This window comes from Puma concolor, chromosome B2, assembly GCF_028749965.1.
Source record: "Puma concolor isolate L17-30 chromosome B2, mPumCon1.1.hap2, whole genome shotgun sequence".
Classification (NCBI taxonomy): Eukaryota; Metazoa; Chordata; class Mammalia; order Carnivora; family Felidae; genus Puma; species Puma concolor.
The window spans coordinates 134,748,146-134,767,213 of record NC_141671.1 but is presented as its reverse complement, the minus strand read 5'-3'; the positions used below and the strand labels follow the sequence as shown (position 1 = coordinate 134,767,213).

At 39.4% G+C, this 19,068-nt stretch overlaps 1 protein-coding gene across 4 annotated transcripts in view; it reads right to left on the bottom strand.

Annotated features, from left to right (window-relative positions):
- STXBP5 (syntaxin binding protein 5) overlaps positions 1–12,686 on the bottom strand; it is a 168,418-nt gene extending 155,732 nt beyond the window's left edge. For all 4 annotated transcript variants that reach the window (XM_086708080.1, XM_086708081.1, XM_086708082.1 and 1 more), the window contains exons 1-2: positions 12,396–12,686; positions 10,964–11,061 (exon numbers count right to left, since the gene is read on the bottom strand). In XM_086708080.1, the coding sequence (XP_086564206.1) occupies positions 10,964–11,061; positions 12,396–12,548 (251 nt within the window). In that variant the 5' untranslated portion in view covers positions 12,549–12,686. The remainder of the gene's footprint in view (positions 1–10,963; positions 11,062–12,395) is intronic.
- Between the last annotated feature and the right edge of the window lie 6,382 nt (positions 12,687–19,068).

Sequence of the window (19,068 nt, the reverse complement as noted above, 5' to 3'; positions counted from 1 at the left end):
ATAAGGGTGGACATACTTAATTTTACTGCTCACTCACAATGTTAACATCCTGCTAATCTGCTATTTAAGCAAAACTATAATGTGCACTATTTCTGCAGTAAAAATTTAATAAAATGCTATAATTAACTGTGAAAGATATATAGATCAACATTTAAAACTTCCTTTATTCAACACAATTGTAATATTTTGCGGTAAATGCCCAACAATATTTGAAAAATTATGTCAGTTAATTGCTTTCTTTTCATGTGAATCAGAGGAAGATCAAAACAAAAAACAAATTGTAGCATCCACACTAACTTACAATTAGAGTATTCACCAGGTTAAAAGACACCTCTAGTTACCTCTTCCGCCATTATTTTGGTAAGAATTTTTTATTATTTGTAAGCAAATTAAGGTTGTTGAAAAATATTCATTCTTATTATGTCCTGCTTTGGAATCAGGATGGTCTACAAAGGGGTCAAAATGAATTATATTTATTTTCACAGGGAATTATGTAGAATAGCTTTTGGTATATAAATACACTCTTAAACGAACCACTTGTTCAGTCTACAAGAAATACAGTCATAAATACTGGTCTGGGTTAGAGAAACAAAAAAGAATGTGTATTCTGACATATCAAGTAAAAACCATCTTCATCCCGGCACGCATTCTCAGATGCTTAATGGCTAAGTTCTTTTCTCAAGTACGGCAAAGTGAATTTTAAAGAAAAATACAGCCCATTATGAAAAATATAGTACAAAGACTGAATAGATGGAAAAATCTGCTCCAACACTTTTTCTCCTTTTCAAAAGACAAAAAGAAAAAATACACAAAAGGAAAGCAATTTAGCAGAAAGTACTGCAATAGCTGATGCCACTGGATTTATAGTCACCTTTGGCAGAGCACTGCCGTGAAAAAGCAGAGGTACCGCTATTACAAGAAAAGATTACGTACTTTCAAGAAAGGGTAGGATTAATCACTCTCCAACAGACAACCTCACCAGGAAAACTTCAAAAATTCTAGATAGCATTTACTGAAAGGGAAACAAACAAAACAAACCAGGGATATAAAAAAAAAAAAAAGCAAACCCTAATTTAAAATAAAAAATCTCATCATTTAAGAGTAACTACCATATAATTTCTAAGACTATATATTTTATAAATTCCATGTGCTAAGCAAACCTTAATTTTCAAATGAAGAATTATAAAACCAAAAATATCAGCGAGTTTTTAGTTAAAAACCCTATATTTATCACTGTAAGGGAATGTAAGTTACTCTTGATCAACATTCATTTTTAAAATCATAGCACCAATAAAGAAGAACACTCATGGGGCACCAGGGTGGCTCAGTGGGTTGAGCATGTGACTATTTGGCTCAGGTCAAGATCCCAGGGTTGTGGGATCAAGCCCGCATTGGGCTGCACGCTGGGCATGCTTAAGATTCTCTTTCTCTCTTTCCCGCTCTCTCCCCCTCACTCCACCCTCCCCCTCCTGCGTGCTCTCTCAGAAAAATAAAAGGAAATATGCTCAGCATGTCATCAATTCATTTATTTGTCTTATATAACAACCTCCAAAAGGACTAACACCAGTTGGAGAAATGTAATCAAGTAGAAATTAGTTTTATTTACTGAATAAAATGATATCTACACTTAGTGCTACTTGACAATGATCCAGTGAGCAACTATAAGAAATTTTCAAAAAGTGGGATCTAATTTCAGTTTTCAATTAAAGTATCACACATTCTTCCCAAGGGACATGCAATGTATTTAACTCTAAAGAAGGTAACCATGCACCCGAATTTGCTTCTAGGGGTTTTATGAGGTTTTTTTATATGTTATTTTTTAGGTTGTTTTCTTCTACTAATTTTTTTATTCAAAATTTGCAGACATCTACGAAATTGCAATATTTTAATAAAATGCTTACTTTCACTTTTATCTTTTAAAATCTAAATATTTCTACATCTCTGTATAATATTAATGAAAATATAAGAAAAAGCTACAAATGCAAACATTTTTAATTAAAATTAGGTAGTAAGGGTTCAAACAAGCTGAATACTTCAATAGAATTGATGACTGAACTGCCCCCAAAAGATGCCCAACTAAGCATCTTCATTATCATATTAATTATAATTCACACACACACACACACACACACACACAAAAGGCCTCTTCTACAGATCAAATATTTGTGAAAGTAACTTAACTTAGCATACAGAAGTACTATATATCATTAAGAATTACTTTTTCTTAAACTGCTTTCTATTTATGACTAAAAGATTAAATTTAAACTGATACTGCAAGTATAATTTTTGAAACTTTACTATAAAAATGTCGGTAGTAGTTCCTTCCTTAGCATTCCTCTCCACTAATGACTTAAAAGCAAGGCAGCCTGATGAATTAAAACAGGGATTGGCAAACTTCAGCTTGTGGGAGAAATCCAGTCCCCCATTTTTAGAACTAAAGTTTTATTAAAACAGATCTATACTCCTTCCTCCCCATGTCTGTGGATGCTTTTGTGCTAGACTGGTAAAAAAGCTAATATACTTACTATCTAGCCCTTTACAGGAAGTCTGCTGACTCCTGAACTAAACGTATAGATTTAGATCCTCGTTATTTTAAAGGCATGCGAGCATACAAACACACCCATATCATAGTATGATCTTTCGTAGACAACCTATGAGGTTGATCATTTAAGAATCTGTATTTCTGGGGTGTCTGGGTGGCTCAGTTGGTTGGGTGTCCGACTTCAGCTCAGATCATGATCTCACAGTTCCATGAGTTCAAGCCCTGGGTCGGGCTCTGTGATGGCAGCTCAGAGACTGGAGCCTGCTTTGGATTCTGTGTCTCCCTCTCTGCTCCTCCCCAACATATGCTCGCTCGCTCTCTCTCTCTCTCTCTCTCAAAAATAAACAAACATTAAAAAAAAAAAAAAAGAATCTGTATTTCTTCTGTTTTATAATTGTATACCAACTACTTTCCAGTTTCTGGACTCTTGATAAAACAGAGGATACTGGTTAATTCTGATTTGCATTGCTTTCGACTCCACCGCATATTTTCACATGCTATAATGTTTCTGACAGTTTGTTTTAAAAGAAAATACCACTCAATGTTATAATTTCACAAGGTCTAATTTTAGCCATTTAAAATATAAAGAATGGTAATGTAGAAATTTAGATTTTAAACATTAAGAAGATGGCTAGATGGGTGGAACTGGGGATGAAACTACATCAAATATACATCACAAAGACAAAGGAACTGAGCTTTAAAGATAAGAATTATTTTAACAGGATGAAATATATTCTAGACTTAAGGAATTGCTGAACACATGGTCCTTTGTGAAAGAGTGAGTAGAAAGAAGTAACCTGTGTCAACAATTCTTTCCCCTACTTACCTCCACAGCCAAAAAAGGAAAAAAAAAAAAAAAAAGTTACGCAGTAAACATAACTCATGTCCAAAATCTCTTTAAAATGAAACACAAGAGTGAAAGATTAAAACGACTGGGATCACTAAATCGAAAAGTGGGTAACTACTAGGCATTTAAATTCACCAAAAATGTTAAAAATTATAGAATATGGGGAAGATAACCAACTTATCTTTCTTCTGTTGCAGATAAAAATTAGATATACTGTGGTTCAAATTAAAGCATAAGTTAATTAAGTTATAAACATAAACATCTTTCTACCTACGAAGAATTCTGAGTAAATCAGAAAGTGCTATTTCTTGGAATGATTTATGTCATACGTGACTAAAGGAAGAGAGGTCTATCAAGTACCTTCTGGTAGTCTTTCATGAACTCTTAGTTTATTGCACATAAATCAAGGCAAAAATCACCTTGTTTTACTTCCTAAGAAATTCTGTAGTACTGTATTATGTTTAAAATCTATCTGAAAATCTATACTATTCAAATATAGTAGTATATTTAAATACATAATATTTGAACACAAATAAGGTGGTGATATAGTAAAATACACTTTTTCTATATTATTCTCTTATATTCTAGACAGATTTGTGTAGCTCAAACCAAAAACATTTCATTAATCCGTAATCCTAAAATACGGAGTATACCTTCTTATGATCATAATATGCCAAATCACTGAAGAAAAATTCTCATTTAAACATTATAAAACAAAACAATACTGACACTCGTTATTAATTTTCTTCTTGTAAATAACGTGTCACTTTCAATGCATGAAGTTAAAACCAAAGACAAACAACCAAAGCTTACCTTTTAGCAAAACTACACCATCATCCAATTATTTACATGTATATCACTAGTTACTACTACCCCAAGTAACCATATGATTACCATATTTAACACCCAAATTACATACCAACAATTCAATAGTCTCTATATTCAATCTCTTATATAAAAATTAATAAAATCACATGATTAGGAACTGTGAAAATTAGTAATGGGAACCCTCACTAAAATGGATTTGGGAGGTTTTGGCAGGGGGAGCTCATATCCTACCACTCATCATCAACTGCAGACCTAACAGGAAGAGATGGACTTGACCTTGCAGTCCCCTCTATTCCACTACTCCAACTGGAGGTGACAACTTTTCTCATCCCCCGCCAGGCAACAGCTCCACCAATGAGAAGTCCCACAATTTGAATTCCTGTTTTACTCCAACGGACTGGTAGATCCTAACTGCCTTCCCAACGTCCTTTTCTGCTTAAAAAAGGGTGTCTGTCCTTTGTTTACCTGCACTTGCCTATCGTTTTATATGTATATGTATAGATATACATATATATATTTTTTTTTTTTTGAGAGAGAGAGAGAGAGAGAGTAAGTGGGGGAGGGGCAGAGAGAGAAGGGGACAGAAGACCCGAAGCATGTTCCGTGCTAACAGGCTCATGGCTCGAACTCATGAACCATGAATTCTTGACATCATTGGAGTCAGACACTCAACCGACTGAGCCACCCAGGCACCCCTGCCTACCGTTTTTAGCAGCTTGTTTGTCCTGGATTGCAATTCTCTTTTATTCTCTAATAAACCCATCTGTTCCTATTAAAAAACTTACAGTTTTACTTTTAAGGTTAACAAAACCCAGTAGTAATTTTATGTAATTTCATTTTAATTTTTTATCCTTACTATTTACACCCAAGAAAGGAAAGTACACTGTTAATTTTTTTTAAACGCCCCAGTTTACGTCATAACGAGACCTTATCCGTTATAGAATAAAAATGCAACAACCTAGTATCTTAAGTATTCAACGTGAGTTTTCAACAACAAAAAAAGTGCATGTTTTTCATAGGTTCCTTCCCACTCCATTTTGTAAACAAAGGTTTACATTTGTGCATCTACCGACTTGGATTTTGAACGTAATCAATGGACACAAAGTAAAGGGGCCCACAATGGGATGGAGTCCAATACTTCATCCTCTTTTACACGTCCTCGAAGCAGCCCATTAGACAGAAATGGTTCAGAACATTCCCAATCCTCTACAGAAAATGAAATTCTAAGATCCTAGAGATGGAAGGACTCCAGATATCACACCCCCAATTTCCCCATTTTACAGGAAAGGAGACTGAAACCCATTTCAGCTGGCTTAACCAAAATTAGTCTGAAGACTAGAACACTTCTAACGATAAAGTCATCCTTCCAAAATTCCTTTACCCTTTTCCTCTAGGATGGCAAAGTCAGGTTATAATTTTAAAAGTAAAAAATACTAAAAAACAAATGGAAAACAAAGAATATGGAATAAAAACCTATCTAACTTAAGGCAGAAAGGCTTCCTAAGCAGACTTGACTCCCTACTAATTAACTTATCCCTTTTCAGTTCCATTCAGATTCTATCACACCTTGTTTCTCTTGAAAAGAAATTCATTGCAAAGTAACTGCTTCCAAGCAGGCACCATTTCTAGTTGTTTCTAAAGTAAAGTGCCTATTCCTCCTGCTGCAGTAGTTCATGCTGAGAATCACAACCTACTGCTGACACAGTACTCGTTCTTCCTTTTATACAAAGTCCTCTTTAATAAAGAACTAAGAGTTGAGAAGTAAAAGTATTTCAAAGTCCTCGTTTCTCCTCTGGAGCTAGAATTCCAAATGACTAGAATTCTTCCATAGACAAAAAGGATGGCAGGGGAGAAGAGGAGATAAAAATGGGGCTTAATTCTAGCTACACTGTTTCCCTTTTAACTACTCTGAACAAAAATCATTTCTAAATTTTTCAGGGCTGTAATTATGTTTTACAACATAAGCAGCAAGTCAAACATTCTAATACTATCTTACAAGTGCAAAGTCACTAAATAATCATTTAATGCCTACTATGTGCAAGAAACTTTCATATCTCAATAGCAATTTTGCAGCCTTATGATTAAGAAGAGCCAGTTCCATGACTCTTAAAGAAAAAAAAAACAAACAGTACTCTTACAAGATTTTTTTAGGACTGTACTAGCAACAAAAATAAATGAAAATAAGGCCTTCCTAAAGAGTGTCTGGCACTAGTTGCCTTTCAACAAGTATTTGCTGAAATAAACTAATGAAGGACCTGAAAATTGAAACTACAGAAAAACTCTCACAGTATCGTATACTGAATATTCACCAAAACAGTCTCTGCATGGTCTTAAAAGCTATACATAGACATTACTGCACTTAATTGTGATGCTAACTGCATGACCCAAGTAGGATTATTATCCTATTTAACTGAACAACTTGGGCATAGTTCAGTGGAGCACACAGAACTGTACGAGTTAAGGCTGCCATATACTAACAGCAGGGGCACCCTACCATTTACTAGGTGGAAGCCAGGGATATAAAGTAGCCTGCTACGTGCTGGATAAACCCACAGAATTATCCAGTCCAAAATGCTACCACTATTGAGAGATACTGATCAAGAATACGTAACTATAATGAATCCTAACCAAATAACAACGAGATAACTCAGGTGAACATTCATGGTTTTCCACCAACTGGCTCCTATTTCTGTCTCCAACTCAATTAGGATCATTATTCCAACCTCTCTTTGGTATTCCTCTTAACTATCATAATTTGCTTTTCTCTGCTTTTGCCCATATTGCTTGCCTAGAATATTTTCCTAGTCCTTCCCTGCTACTCTGAATCCTTATCTACTAATGTGTAGCAACATCATCAAGTGCAATGACTTTGCCTATAATCTGACTTTACAGAATGTCAGTAGACTTCTAAATAATTCTCTAAATTCAATTGTTTAACAAGTTCTAGTCTTTTAGTTAGGACTGGAAACTATATGAAGAATCACATTTTTCATTTCTTTTGAATACTCCCGTAAAACAATACATTGCCACTTGGAATTACAGAATTATTTCTCAAGGAAATAATCTAATATAGCATGTTCATTTTAAAAGAATAAAAAAATAAAAGACACCTAATTCTTTAACAGAAAGAAAAGAACCAGAATTCAGGCCACAGTTAATGTTATGTTATTATATATTCAGGCCACAGTAATGTTAATCTAATGTTAACGCTTAGTAAGTGTTGGTTAAATGAACTCCAAGGTACAAAAATCACCTTGTAAGTTGGCATTCAGCAAAATTACACTGTAGTTTAAAAGACAATCCATGCTTTATCAGAGATTGCTTATTTTACTGTATCTTCCACAAGTCAAGAAAACAATAAATGAGATTTTTAAATAATTTTGATAATTATAACAAAAACTCACATTTTTATTAAAAAATTCAATAAACTTGAGATGTCAGTTTTCTGCTTAGTCCTTGAAAGAGTAACACATAAAATGACTTTATTTCGAAAAAAATAGCTTACAAAGATCAGAGTAGCCCATGGTTATAGTAATTCAAAATTATACTAATCTAGACAAGGAATCTAGACAAGGACAACAGCAGCATTACTAGAAATGCAAACCTTTTTTCCCTTTCTAGATGTTGATATGAAAATAATTAGATTATTCTATCCCAATAGTTTTCATCCCTAGATTAATCATAAGAACCAAATCATACTTACTTCTACATGGCAAAAAGAGAATTAAAATAATTAAATCATGTCACTGCTATATATGATGTATTATATAAAATTATGCTTTCCTGCTTCCCATCAGTAAGTATATGCCAACCTCACATTCTTTCTAGAAGCCAAGAAGTTCAAACATAAAGCATGTTTATAATATCATTCACTTGCTGTAGACTAATGCAGGAAATACATTAAATTCATCTTGCCTCATTTTTGGTTAGAAATTTTAAAATTCAGATTTTCCCTATTTCTTGTAAGCATTTGATATCAGATGTAACTTTCTCATCTAGTTTTTTTAAAACCTCAAAGTAGATTAATTTCATATAGTCCAACATTTAAGAAGACATTCTATTAGTCAAATTACATGTGCATTGGGGCGCCTAGGTGACTCAGTCAGCTGAGCTTCCAACTTCGGCTCAGGTCATGATCTCACGGTTCATTCGGTTCGTGGGTTCAAGCCCTGCATCAGGCTCTGTGCTGACAGCTCAGAGCCTGGAGTGTGCTTTGGGTTCTGTGTCTCCCTCTCTCTCTTCCCCTCTCCTACTCACACACTGTCTCTCTCTCTCTCAAAAATAAACATATATATATATATATTTTTTAATTAGATATGTATTACAAATTCTAATAGCTCAATCCTACTTCGGAAAACATTTCCTACTTTCTCCTCCACAGTCAAATGAAAGAAGGCAAACCAATCTGTTACTCTGGAATATTCATTATGCATCTCATTAAAAAGTAAAAACATGTTTGGTAAAGAGTCTTCCTGACTTCATTCTAAATACAGTAAGAAAGATTCTAAAATTAAAAAAAAAATTATAGCTGTAAACGTCTAATTACGTGTTCACCTTCATATAGCGTTCAGCTATTAGAATGTATTAGCAAGTCACATACAAGTGAGGATTTGGAACACCCAATCTTTGCTTTTATTTGGCAATTAGTATTAGGCCTATATTTTAACTCCTTTGTGTCAACTTGTTCATTACTCAAATGCATTAAAGGTAACAGTGTTGCCTAAAGAAAAATACTTGGTTTTACAAAACTGGACTTGCTGGTGGTACTCATTAAAAGTACAAGGAGCAGGGGCACCTGGGTGGCTTGATTGGTTAAGCGTCCGACTTCGGCTCAGGTCAGGATCTCACGGTCCCTGAGCTCGAGCCCCGCGTCGGGCTTTGTGCTGACAGCTCAGAGCCCGGAGCCTGTTTCAGATTCTGTGTCTCCCTCTCTCTCTGCCCTCCCCTGTTCATGCTCTGTCTCTGTCTCAAATAAATAAACGTTAAAAGTACAAGGGGCAGACTGGCTGTTAAAAGAAAAAAAAAAAGTTGAGACTACATTGAGAAACAGTAAAAGCTGAATCCATTTAAAAGAAAAGCAAAATCTAAAAATAACTGATTTAACTTTATTTTTTTTTCTTTTAATCCAGTGATGATATTCTTCCGTTGGGAACAAAAAATGTCTGCTTTTAGTTCCAAACAGTCCATCTAGATCCAACAATGCACTATTCTTGTCACTACATGGAGTTTTGCTGAATAGTTTGAACCCATACTGACAAAATTAAATTTTAGTCCCATCTTCAAAAGACTAAAACAGGAACCCTAAACTAGAAGGTAATGATCACTGGGTTTAGGAATAAAAACATATAAACATTTGTAGCCAAAAATAATTCTAGTCTCAACTATCTAGACATTTGGGCAAGAGCCCTTGAGACATACTCTTGGAAATTCAGATTCAGATCTAGCCTGGTCAGATTTTACCATTTCAACAGGAATGTGTGCACGACTGGTATTTACTATGAAAGTAGATTTCACTCAATAGTACATATTAATGGCCCATCTGAAAACTTAAGTTTTTTGAAAGATAACACACTAATCACAAATGAAACTTGAAGCATATCCTGATACTATATACAGTACTGCTTTGAAATAAAGATTTTAAAAGATTATAAGGAAAATGCAAAGCACATGTTTAACTAACTTAGCAAGTTTCCTCCGCTCTTCTCAGGAGCCAGATACAATCTGAAAGGTAAAGCTCCCTCCTTTTTTTTTTTTTTTTTTTTGACAATAGTAATTCTTTTGTGATCGCCTTGTGATTTTTTTTCTTACTACCAACACGTTACTTTAATATGTATAAGGAGATATCCTAAAGATGAATAAAGCATTTGCTTTTAAAAATTTTAATATTTAAAAATAAGTGTATTTTAGTTAAATATGGTTAAATTTCATGATAAAAACAATTTTATTTCAAGTTAAATAGTATAAAAGTGAGAGGTATTTTCCACTGTTCAGAATTAAAAACAAAAATGATTCCGAAGAATGAGTAGGTATTCGGAAAAACTATGCTATGCTATGACAAGACTATTATAGTTCATGCATAGTCAGGAAAAATAATTCTCCTTATATTAATAGTTCAGAGTACGTGTACATAACAAATGTGACTACGAAAGGGAAAACACCAAGAGAATACACTTATCCATTTGCATTATACTAACAAAATGATCTAAAACTTCTAGAAATATCAACCCTTCTTAACTGTTTATATAAAATTAATTTACACGATTTATTTTCTAATTTCTTTTTCCAAAGGGCAAGTCAAACAACCAAATGAAATTCAACCTCTAATTCATTAGAACAATAGGTCATAAATTCACTATCTACCAAAGCAGTTAAGGTGCGTCCTATGTTATTGTCTTTAAATCTCATTCCAAACCATATTGCATTCAATATACCCCTAGTATAAGCAAAGAGATTTCCCCTTAGAAACTTCTAGCTCCTTGCAAAGACAGTAGTTACTATAGCAAAACTTTAGAACTCTATGTGGATACGTATTTAGCTACCATTAACAGAGAGATGAGAAACACCCCAGCAACCTATAGACTGAATAGATGTAGAATTAAGAGAAAAGCGAACACCACATGATTTCACAAATATTATATACTTGATCATACCATTTTTTGGAATTTAAACAGAAAAAGCAACCACTCAGCAGTAGAGAAAGACTGGGGAGATACAGCAAATGTGGAAAACTTTCAATGAAAGGATACAGCCTTAAAGCACCAGTCTGAGTTCCGACGGCCAGGATCTTCTGTACAGGATCAAAGGCCAGGGCTGAAGGTTGATAGGGAAATCCATGGCGAACAGTCTAGGGATGGGCAAATGACATCACAGCAACCAAGGCAGCAAGCAGAATTTAAAAACAGAAAAGTCAGTAGAGGCATTAGCATCTAGAACCAATTATAACTGATGCAGAACACATACACATGCACTCACTGCCTTAAAAAAAAAAAAAAAACCAGTACAAAACGTACATCAACAAAACTTATGCACACAGAACCTGAAACCAAAAGAAGTGAGTGTGTGTACATGTGTGTGTAGAGCACACCACACACACATACACAAATACCTCCCAATGTGACACTTTCATTTCTGCCCTTCCATAATACTGGGATTCTACGGAAGAAAATTTCTTAACACTCTATACTATCAAGTCTCAGACCAAAATACCAAAGTTTGCGGTAGTAAAAGAGATCTGTAAATTAATGTAAAAATGCAGTTCGTGTTTTATTTCAAGTGTGATAACTTCATCGTTACTTTATTTGGATCCTAAATGCAAGTACTGCTAAAGAAAAGCTGTCATACAATTACTTTCGTCAAGGGTCGGGAAAGCAATTATCAAACCTCTATCCCCAAATTTTGCAATTGTAACAGAATGAAAATAAAGTGCAACATATTATTTTTGAATTTTGCTGTTAAACCCCGAATTTCAGGGCATTGGGGCAAAAATGTGCATGCAGCCATTTTTAAGAAACTGACATATGAAAGCACGGTATTCATAAGGCAGGTATTAACATCGAGACAAGTTTGTATATCTCACTGAGCAGCCAGTGAACTAATTCGCTGCATCATTCTTTCCCAATTACAGACCGCTATGGCAATTGTGCCATTAACAGGCAAAAATCTCAGTACCAACTTTTTAATCAAACAGAATGCTGAAAGGACCCTGTGATTTCGTATTTTAAGCTTCCGGCCACATTTTAAGGGAAAGGTGATAAGCAACTATCCAGTTGAACAGGTCTGGTTTTTTGATGAACAATATTCATTCGAAACTGTTTCCAAAGGAAACTTCGAAGTGGGTGAATTACATTAAAATGCGTGAATGTAAAGGCTGTAAGGTTATTGACAATACAAATTAAAGGTCGGTGAAATACGTGAGAAGCAACCTTGAAATGACTGCTGCATGTGAAAAGGAGGGGGGGGAACCCCAAAACGAAAAACCAAAAGGAGTAAGATGATGTCAATCTCCAAAATAACCCACTAAGCCAATGCTTCCTTGGGCAGGAGCGAGCCCTCCATCCGAGGTATAATTAATACTGGCGTTCTATTCCCTGGCATTCCCGGGAAAAGCCCGAGGTGCCCCCCCCCCCCCCCCGCGGAAAACGACCCCCCAATTTTCGCGGGGCTGCGCGCTCCGCTCACCTTGCAGAGCTGAAAGTGCTCGGACTGGAGCGTTTCCTGGATCTCGGGCTCCCGGTTCCCAGCCGGGTGCTGCTGTTGCTGCTGCTGCTGCGAGGCCGAGGACGAGCCGGCGGTCAGGCCGTCCAGCACCTTCCTGATGTTGAATTTCCTCATGGTCTCGGCGGGGCTCCCCCGCAGCCCGGCAAGGGGAGGCAAGAGGCGTCCCCCGGCGCGGGAAACGAGCCCGGGCCGAGGGCAGCGTCGACCGAGGACACGGAGGAGTGGGGCAGAGCGGGGGCGCGAGGGGAAGGAGGCGGCTGAGAAGCGCAAGATAATCCAAACAGGAAATACGGCGACGACGAGAGAGCAGCCGCCACCAGAACCCCGGGCGGCGACCCCTCTTCTTCCGAGGCCGCCGCCGTCGCTCGCCGCGGCTGCTGTGGCGCCGCTTCAGCCGCCGCCGCCGCCGCCTCGCTCCGCGGCCCGGCGGCACAGCAGTGGCGGCGGCGCCCGGAGCCCGCGCTGCCCAGCCTCACCTGGCCGCGGGCTGACTCTGCGCCGCGCCGCCGCCCCGGCTCGCCCCCGCCGCCGCCGCCGCCGCGTCCATGGCCCGCGGCCCCGCCGCTCCTCGCCCGCCCCGGCCCCGCAGTCCCTCGGCGCTTCCTCCCGCTCCTGCGCTTCCTCCTCTCCTCCTCCTCCCGGGGGTCGCCGGCCCTCCGGCGGCGGCCGCCGCTCGGCCTCCCCGCCTCTCAGCGCCGCTGCCCGCCCAGCATCGCACGCAGGGCGCCCGGGGTGGGTCCCCGCGCTCTCCGCTCCGCTCCTCCGCCGCTGGACCAGCCCGCCCTCGCTCCTTCAGAGCCCCCGCTGCCTTCCTCAGGCGCCGTCGCCGCCGCCGCCCAGGCTCTCGCCCCGCCGCTCCCTCTCGCCTGACAGGGCACCTCGGCACACGACACCAACGCCCGCCCAGAGCAGCAGCGGCAGCCGCGGTTACAGCGCCGGCCGCGGTGGTGGCGGCAGCTGGGCCTCCGCGGAGCGGGGCTGCTGAGCATGCGCACGCGCACCGCATTCCCCCCCTCCCGCTCGCTACCACCACCCCCCCTCCCTACGCCCCCTCCACGGGAGTGGAGCTGGGGCTTAAATTACCTTCTGCGAAAATCCCAGACCATGGTTAAATTTTTCCCACCCCAATCGCCCGGCAGAGTATGCAGCTGCTTCTCCTGCAGCTGAGATAGTAAAAACGTGGAAGACTAACGAGCAGCAGGAAGCCTTTATTTTAAATTCGGGGGTTTATGCTCTCACCCTTTAATGAGGTACACGCTCCTGGCTGCTGGCTGCAATATCGCTCTACGGATGGGTTTTGTTTTGGATTGATTTGGATTTGAGTTTTGCAAAAGCTTCTAGACAACGATTATGTCTGTGGTGAAAGGATGACAGACTTAGGTACTAGCAAAGGAAAGAAGATAAACCGGGGGCGGGGATATTAATTATTTCCTGAATCTGGTACTGTGGGTCAGATTAAAGCGTGGCCGTGGCAGGTAGCTGCTGGAATGGAATAGGCTGCCAGAGGGGAGCCGTTCCAAGGCTGGGTGTCTGCCCGGGCCAGTGACACACCACCCCTGGATTCAGTCCGCACGCTAGGGTGGGTGGGGATGGAGGCGGGAGCAAAGATGGAAGTAAACACCGCACCGCCACTCATTTTCAGAACCTACAATCCGCCTTGTAATTCTGATTGTCCACTAAGTAATCCCCAGTAGCTTCTACACTCTTGCGAGGTGAGGGGAGAATGAAGTGTTTGCTCAGACTTTTCCGCTTCTTCACTGGCACAATCTCACTTGGAGACGTAGAGAGAAATGTCTGGCTCAAGTTTGAAAAGATTGAAAGATTCATGCCAGGGGCACCCTCCCGGAGAGTGTGTTCAAGAAAGAAGGGCGGATGTGAAGCAAGCAGCATTTGATTGGAAAGGATGTGGAAACTGGGAAAAACGTAAGGAAGGATAGAAGCACATAAAGATTACTTTTAATTCGTAGGGTGGGGGTGGAAAGGGAGGACACCCTCTCAGGTTAATAACTCTTTGCCCCTCATCATCCTGTGTACTGGCAAAGAGATGCAAAGGGTTTCCTGAACCGAAAACAGAAGTGCCCGCCCTCTTCTTTATGATTGGCCGCCTCCTACGGCGTCCAGGGAAATTCTCGTCAAACTACTGGTTGATGTGACAGGCCTTCAAGGATATTCTGCGAACCAACAACCGGGGCTTAGGGATTTCGGGAAATGTAGTTCTCTGCGGGGCTTCCGCGTCCAGGAACTAGTCTTAGGCTTAGAACCTAAAAAATTGCTTCCTGGCTTAGTATTTATTGAATTACTTAGTTAATTTACTGGGTACAACAAGCAATAAAACACGTTGGAGGGTCTTCTTAAGCTATTTCCAAGTGGCCCTGAAATTTTGGCTTACTAATTTAGTTCCCTGAAACACATTATGAGTTTGAGTCCTTGTGGTAGGTAATGAAGACCCAGAAATGCAACGTCTGCTTCAAACAAGCCCACCACAGCCTAAAGGGGGCAAACCTTACATAAAAAGTAATTGTACAACAATACGATGGATTCATTGATGGAATCATGCACAAGAACTAAAGAGAGCAATTTAACTGGCCAGAGAACACCTAGGTATAGTGATACCATAGTTGAATCCAGATGAAAGGAGTTGAACAGGTGAAGAGGAGGAAGACCACTGGACAGCAGGTGGAAGTTGTTGAAAGTATCTGGAGAGCTTTTTAAAAATACAGACACCTTCATTGGGGGCAATTGCAAAAGAAGTCACTTCCCCACAGAATTTTTTGATGCACCTTTTCATCTAAGCTGGAAATAAATTTTAAAAACTCTCTTCGGAGAAGGGACAGCTTATTGCTGAGAGGCCTTGTGGAGCAGTGGAAAAATCCTAGGCTCTGTTGTCTGCCCGACATGAATTTCAAGGCCTTGGTGACATGTGCAACATTGAGCAAATTCCTTAACTTTTTCTAAGGGTCAGATTCCTCGTGTGTAAAACGACATTAATACTACTTTCTTCCTAGAGTTTTGTGAGAACAAACAGAAACAAATGTAAAGTTTGCACTACATTGCTCAGCACTCTATAGAGTGCTAAATGTCAATTTTTCCATTCTACTATCAGGGTCCTTGAGGTGAAAGGGACTTCAAGAGATCATCAATTTAAGCCAGTCCCCCATTTTTTACTTTAGGATATTTGTTTTGAGTTTCCTACCTCATCCCTCTCATCAGATTATGAACTCATCCTGGCCTTTCCAAAAGTTCAGTTCATAGAGGACATGGGACATTTAGCATGAATGTGGAGCATATCTGCTAATGGAGGCTAGCTTTGTGAACTTGCAACCCTCCCTCTCCAAACTCAGGGAAACCAGGACATATCCAGAATTCTGTTCGGTAAAAAACAACAATACCCCCAAATATCTACCTTTATGAGAGCAAAAATGATGGATCCTCAAACTCATGGTTTTTCTTGTAAGTCAGTTTCAATTGATCAACAGATTTTTATTTATTTATTTATTTTTTAAACGTTTATTTATTTTTGGGACAGAGAGAGACAGAGCATGAACGGGGGAGGGGCAGAGAGAGAGGGAGACACAGAATCGGAAACAGGCTCCAGGCTCCGAGCCATCAGCCCAGAGCCCGATGCGGGGCTCGAACTCACGGACCGCGAGATCGTGACCTGGCTGAAGTCGGACGCTTAACCGACTGCGCCACCCAGGCGCCCCAATCAACAGATTTTTAAAATTAAGATAGGAAAAAAAAAACTAAGGTATAAAATTTAGGAATCAATTAAAATTAATTAAAAATTTAAGTTAAGAATAAAATGATGAATGGGGTGCCTGAATGGCTGACGGTTGAGCATCTGACTCTTGATTTCTGCTCAGGTCATGATCCCAGGGTGGTGAGATTGGGCCTGGTGTTGGGCTCTGAGCTGAGTGTGGAACCTGCTTAAGATTCTCTCTCTGTCTTTCTCTCAAAAATTAAGTTAAATTTTTTTAAAAATATGATAAAAATAAAAAGGCAAAAAAAAAAAATCAACATACAAAAAGAAAGGCAGTTCATTAAGTTATCTGGTATTGAAAGCCAAAGACTAAAGATTCATATATTCCAGCATCTGCCGGTCTTCATTACCTCGTTTAAAGGCTACCAAGCTAAAGAAGGCTCTGTTAGTAGTCTCATAGGGGCAGCTGGATGCTGATTGAGGGGAATAAAGTAGAGATTGAAAATAAAAATTTTAATGAGAAATTATGTTATCAGCAAACACTTTCTGGAAGGTAGACCAAATCTACCTTACCTGCTAGCATTTATTTATATCAACTTCATTTCAATTTATTGACTCCCAAAGGATGTATGTGTGACAATAATTGATTCACTACACCATTTAACCGAATATTGAATTTAAATCATTTGCAAATTGCGGCAGGGATATTAATTAGTTAGTTTGCCTAGTTCAGGCCCCCTTTTCTGAATGGGTCCCCTGGGTCTTACTGAATTGCTGGGCTTGTAATTATGTGTTCTGGTGCAATCTGATTAAATCAGAGGCAGACACCTGAAGTCAGCCAAGCCAAGAGATCATCTTGTGGGAATTTGGAGTTGAATCAGACCATGCTAATCAGTCTGCACTAGGAAGTCATGTGGAGCCGGGGTTAAAGCTAAGTATGTCCAGACTTAGTTGGAACACGGGAGAATGAAGCAGACACACAAACAACATCAAAGTGGCCATAGAGAAGTGGAGAGCAGACTCTCCATTCCTGACCTTCCAGCTCCCAGTCCTCATCCCTTGGAAATTCTGGCTACACTTTCTTTCCATCTTTGTATAAATGAGTTTGAATGGGTTTCTGGTTCTTGCAGCCAAATATTGTGGGAGAGATTTAGACACAACCTGCTCCAAAATATAAAGGAATGTAGAAGTACTGCAGCCATCTTCCACTGCCCTTTTTACCTTCTCACAATTCTTCCTATAGTTAAGTAGCTGTCGCAGTAATCCCACAAGGAGTTGGTGGCTTAGGGTGGAAAGGTTCAAAGCAGTGGTTTTGGTGAGAGAGGGTCAGATCCTGGATTGTATTCTAATGGTAGAGCCAAGAGGATTTGCTCACAGTATGGGGAGAGAGGGAAGCGACACGGATGAGGCCTTGGAGTTTTGGCCTGAGTTCTTCAAAGAGTGGTGTTGCAATTTAATTTCCACATTTATGAGTCCTGGGAATTTTATTACCGTTTGTACCTGAGCGGGCTGGACAAATATCAGCAGCTAAATAAACAAGGCATGTCTGGGAACAAGCAGGATCCACTACAGTGTGCCCTTTGTCAAGCTCTGGCTTTTCTAGAAAAACAAATTAGGCAGAGATCAGTGAGATTTTATTATTTATTTTTTTAAGTTTATTTTTTAATTTCTTTTTTATTTTTAATATTTTGAGAGAGAGAGAGAGAGAGAGAGGCAGAGCACAAGAAGGGGAGGGGCAGAGAGATGGAGACAGAATCCGAAGCAGGCTCCAGGCTCTGAGCTGTTAGCACAGAGCCCAACGCAGGGCTCAGACTCACAAGCAGTGAGATCATGACCTGAGCTGAAGTCAGATGCCTAACCGATTGAGCCACCCAGGAGCCCCTCAGTGAGCTTTTATCATTCCATATATTACCTCTGTCACTATTTAATATTGTAAGACTATCATTACACTACATACAAAAAATATCTAAGCAAAGGTCAGTAAGTTCAAGTTCAAGTGAAAAGAAAATTCCAGAGGTGCAAAACAAAACTAATCGAACCAAATGAACACTTAAATGTAAAATATGAAGCATTCATGTAATATGAGTGAAAAATATTGTCAAATTCTTAAAACTTAGACACTGGGCAATCAGAAGTTCCTCAATAAATTCTCCTATGTTTCAAATGCTATTTCTATAATGGGAACAATATTTGAGGTAAGGAATAAATACTCCCAGTAGTTTTGTGTTGTTAGAGAGAGGGGGAAGTGTGAAGGGCAGAGGGAGAAGGAGAGAGACAATCTCCAGCAGGCTTCATGCCCAGCGTGGAGCCTGATGTGGGGCTCAGTCTTAAGACCATGAGAACATGACTTGAGCCGAAATCAAGAGCCCGATGCTTAACTGACCAAGCCACCCAGGAGCCCCAATGTTCCCAGTATTTTTAGTTTCAGTATCTCATTTTAGGATTTAAACACTGTTGTGTTTGGAGAATTTTGCTAAAGTTTTCACCAAAAGTTCAGCTTTTCTTCTCAAAAAACTGCTTATAATTTGATTTGTGACTGAAGAGTTGGCAACAAAGTTTTTACTTTATTGTACTTTATGCAGTTACTCACGGTCAATACACTGTAGTGACTGAATAAGCTTTGAAAAGCAGTTAAAGTTAGTATTTCGTTCCATCCCCCCCACCCCATTGCTTCCTTCTGCTCCAGTCCTGCCTGAGCCGTCCCCCCAATGCCCCCTCCCAGCCCTGCAACACACACACAAAGAGAGAATAAATTGTGTGTCATAATACTTCTAAAAAGTTTTCCCTTCGCAGAGCTCAAGCATACCAAGTAAGACTCTGCGAGAATTGCCAGGCCACACTTTTTTTTTTTTTTTTTAATTAAACACTACTCAGCCCACAGGTCAATAACTAAATGCCAGCAGACTAACAGAAAACTGAATCCTTTCTCCCTCA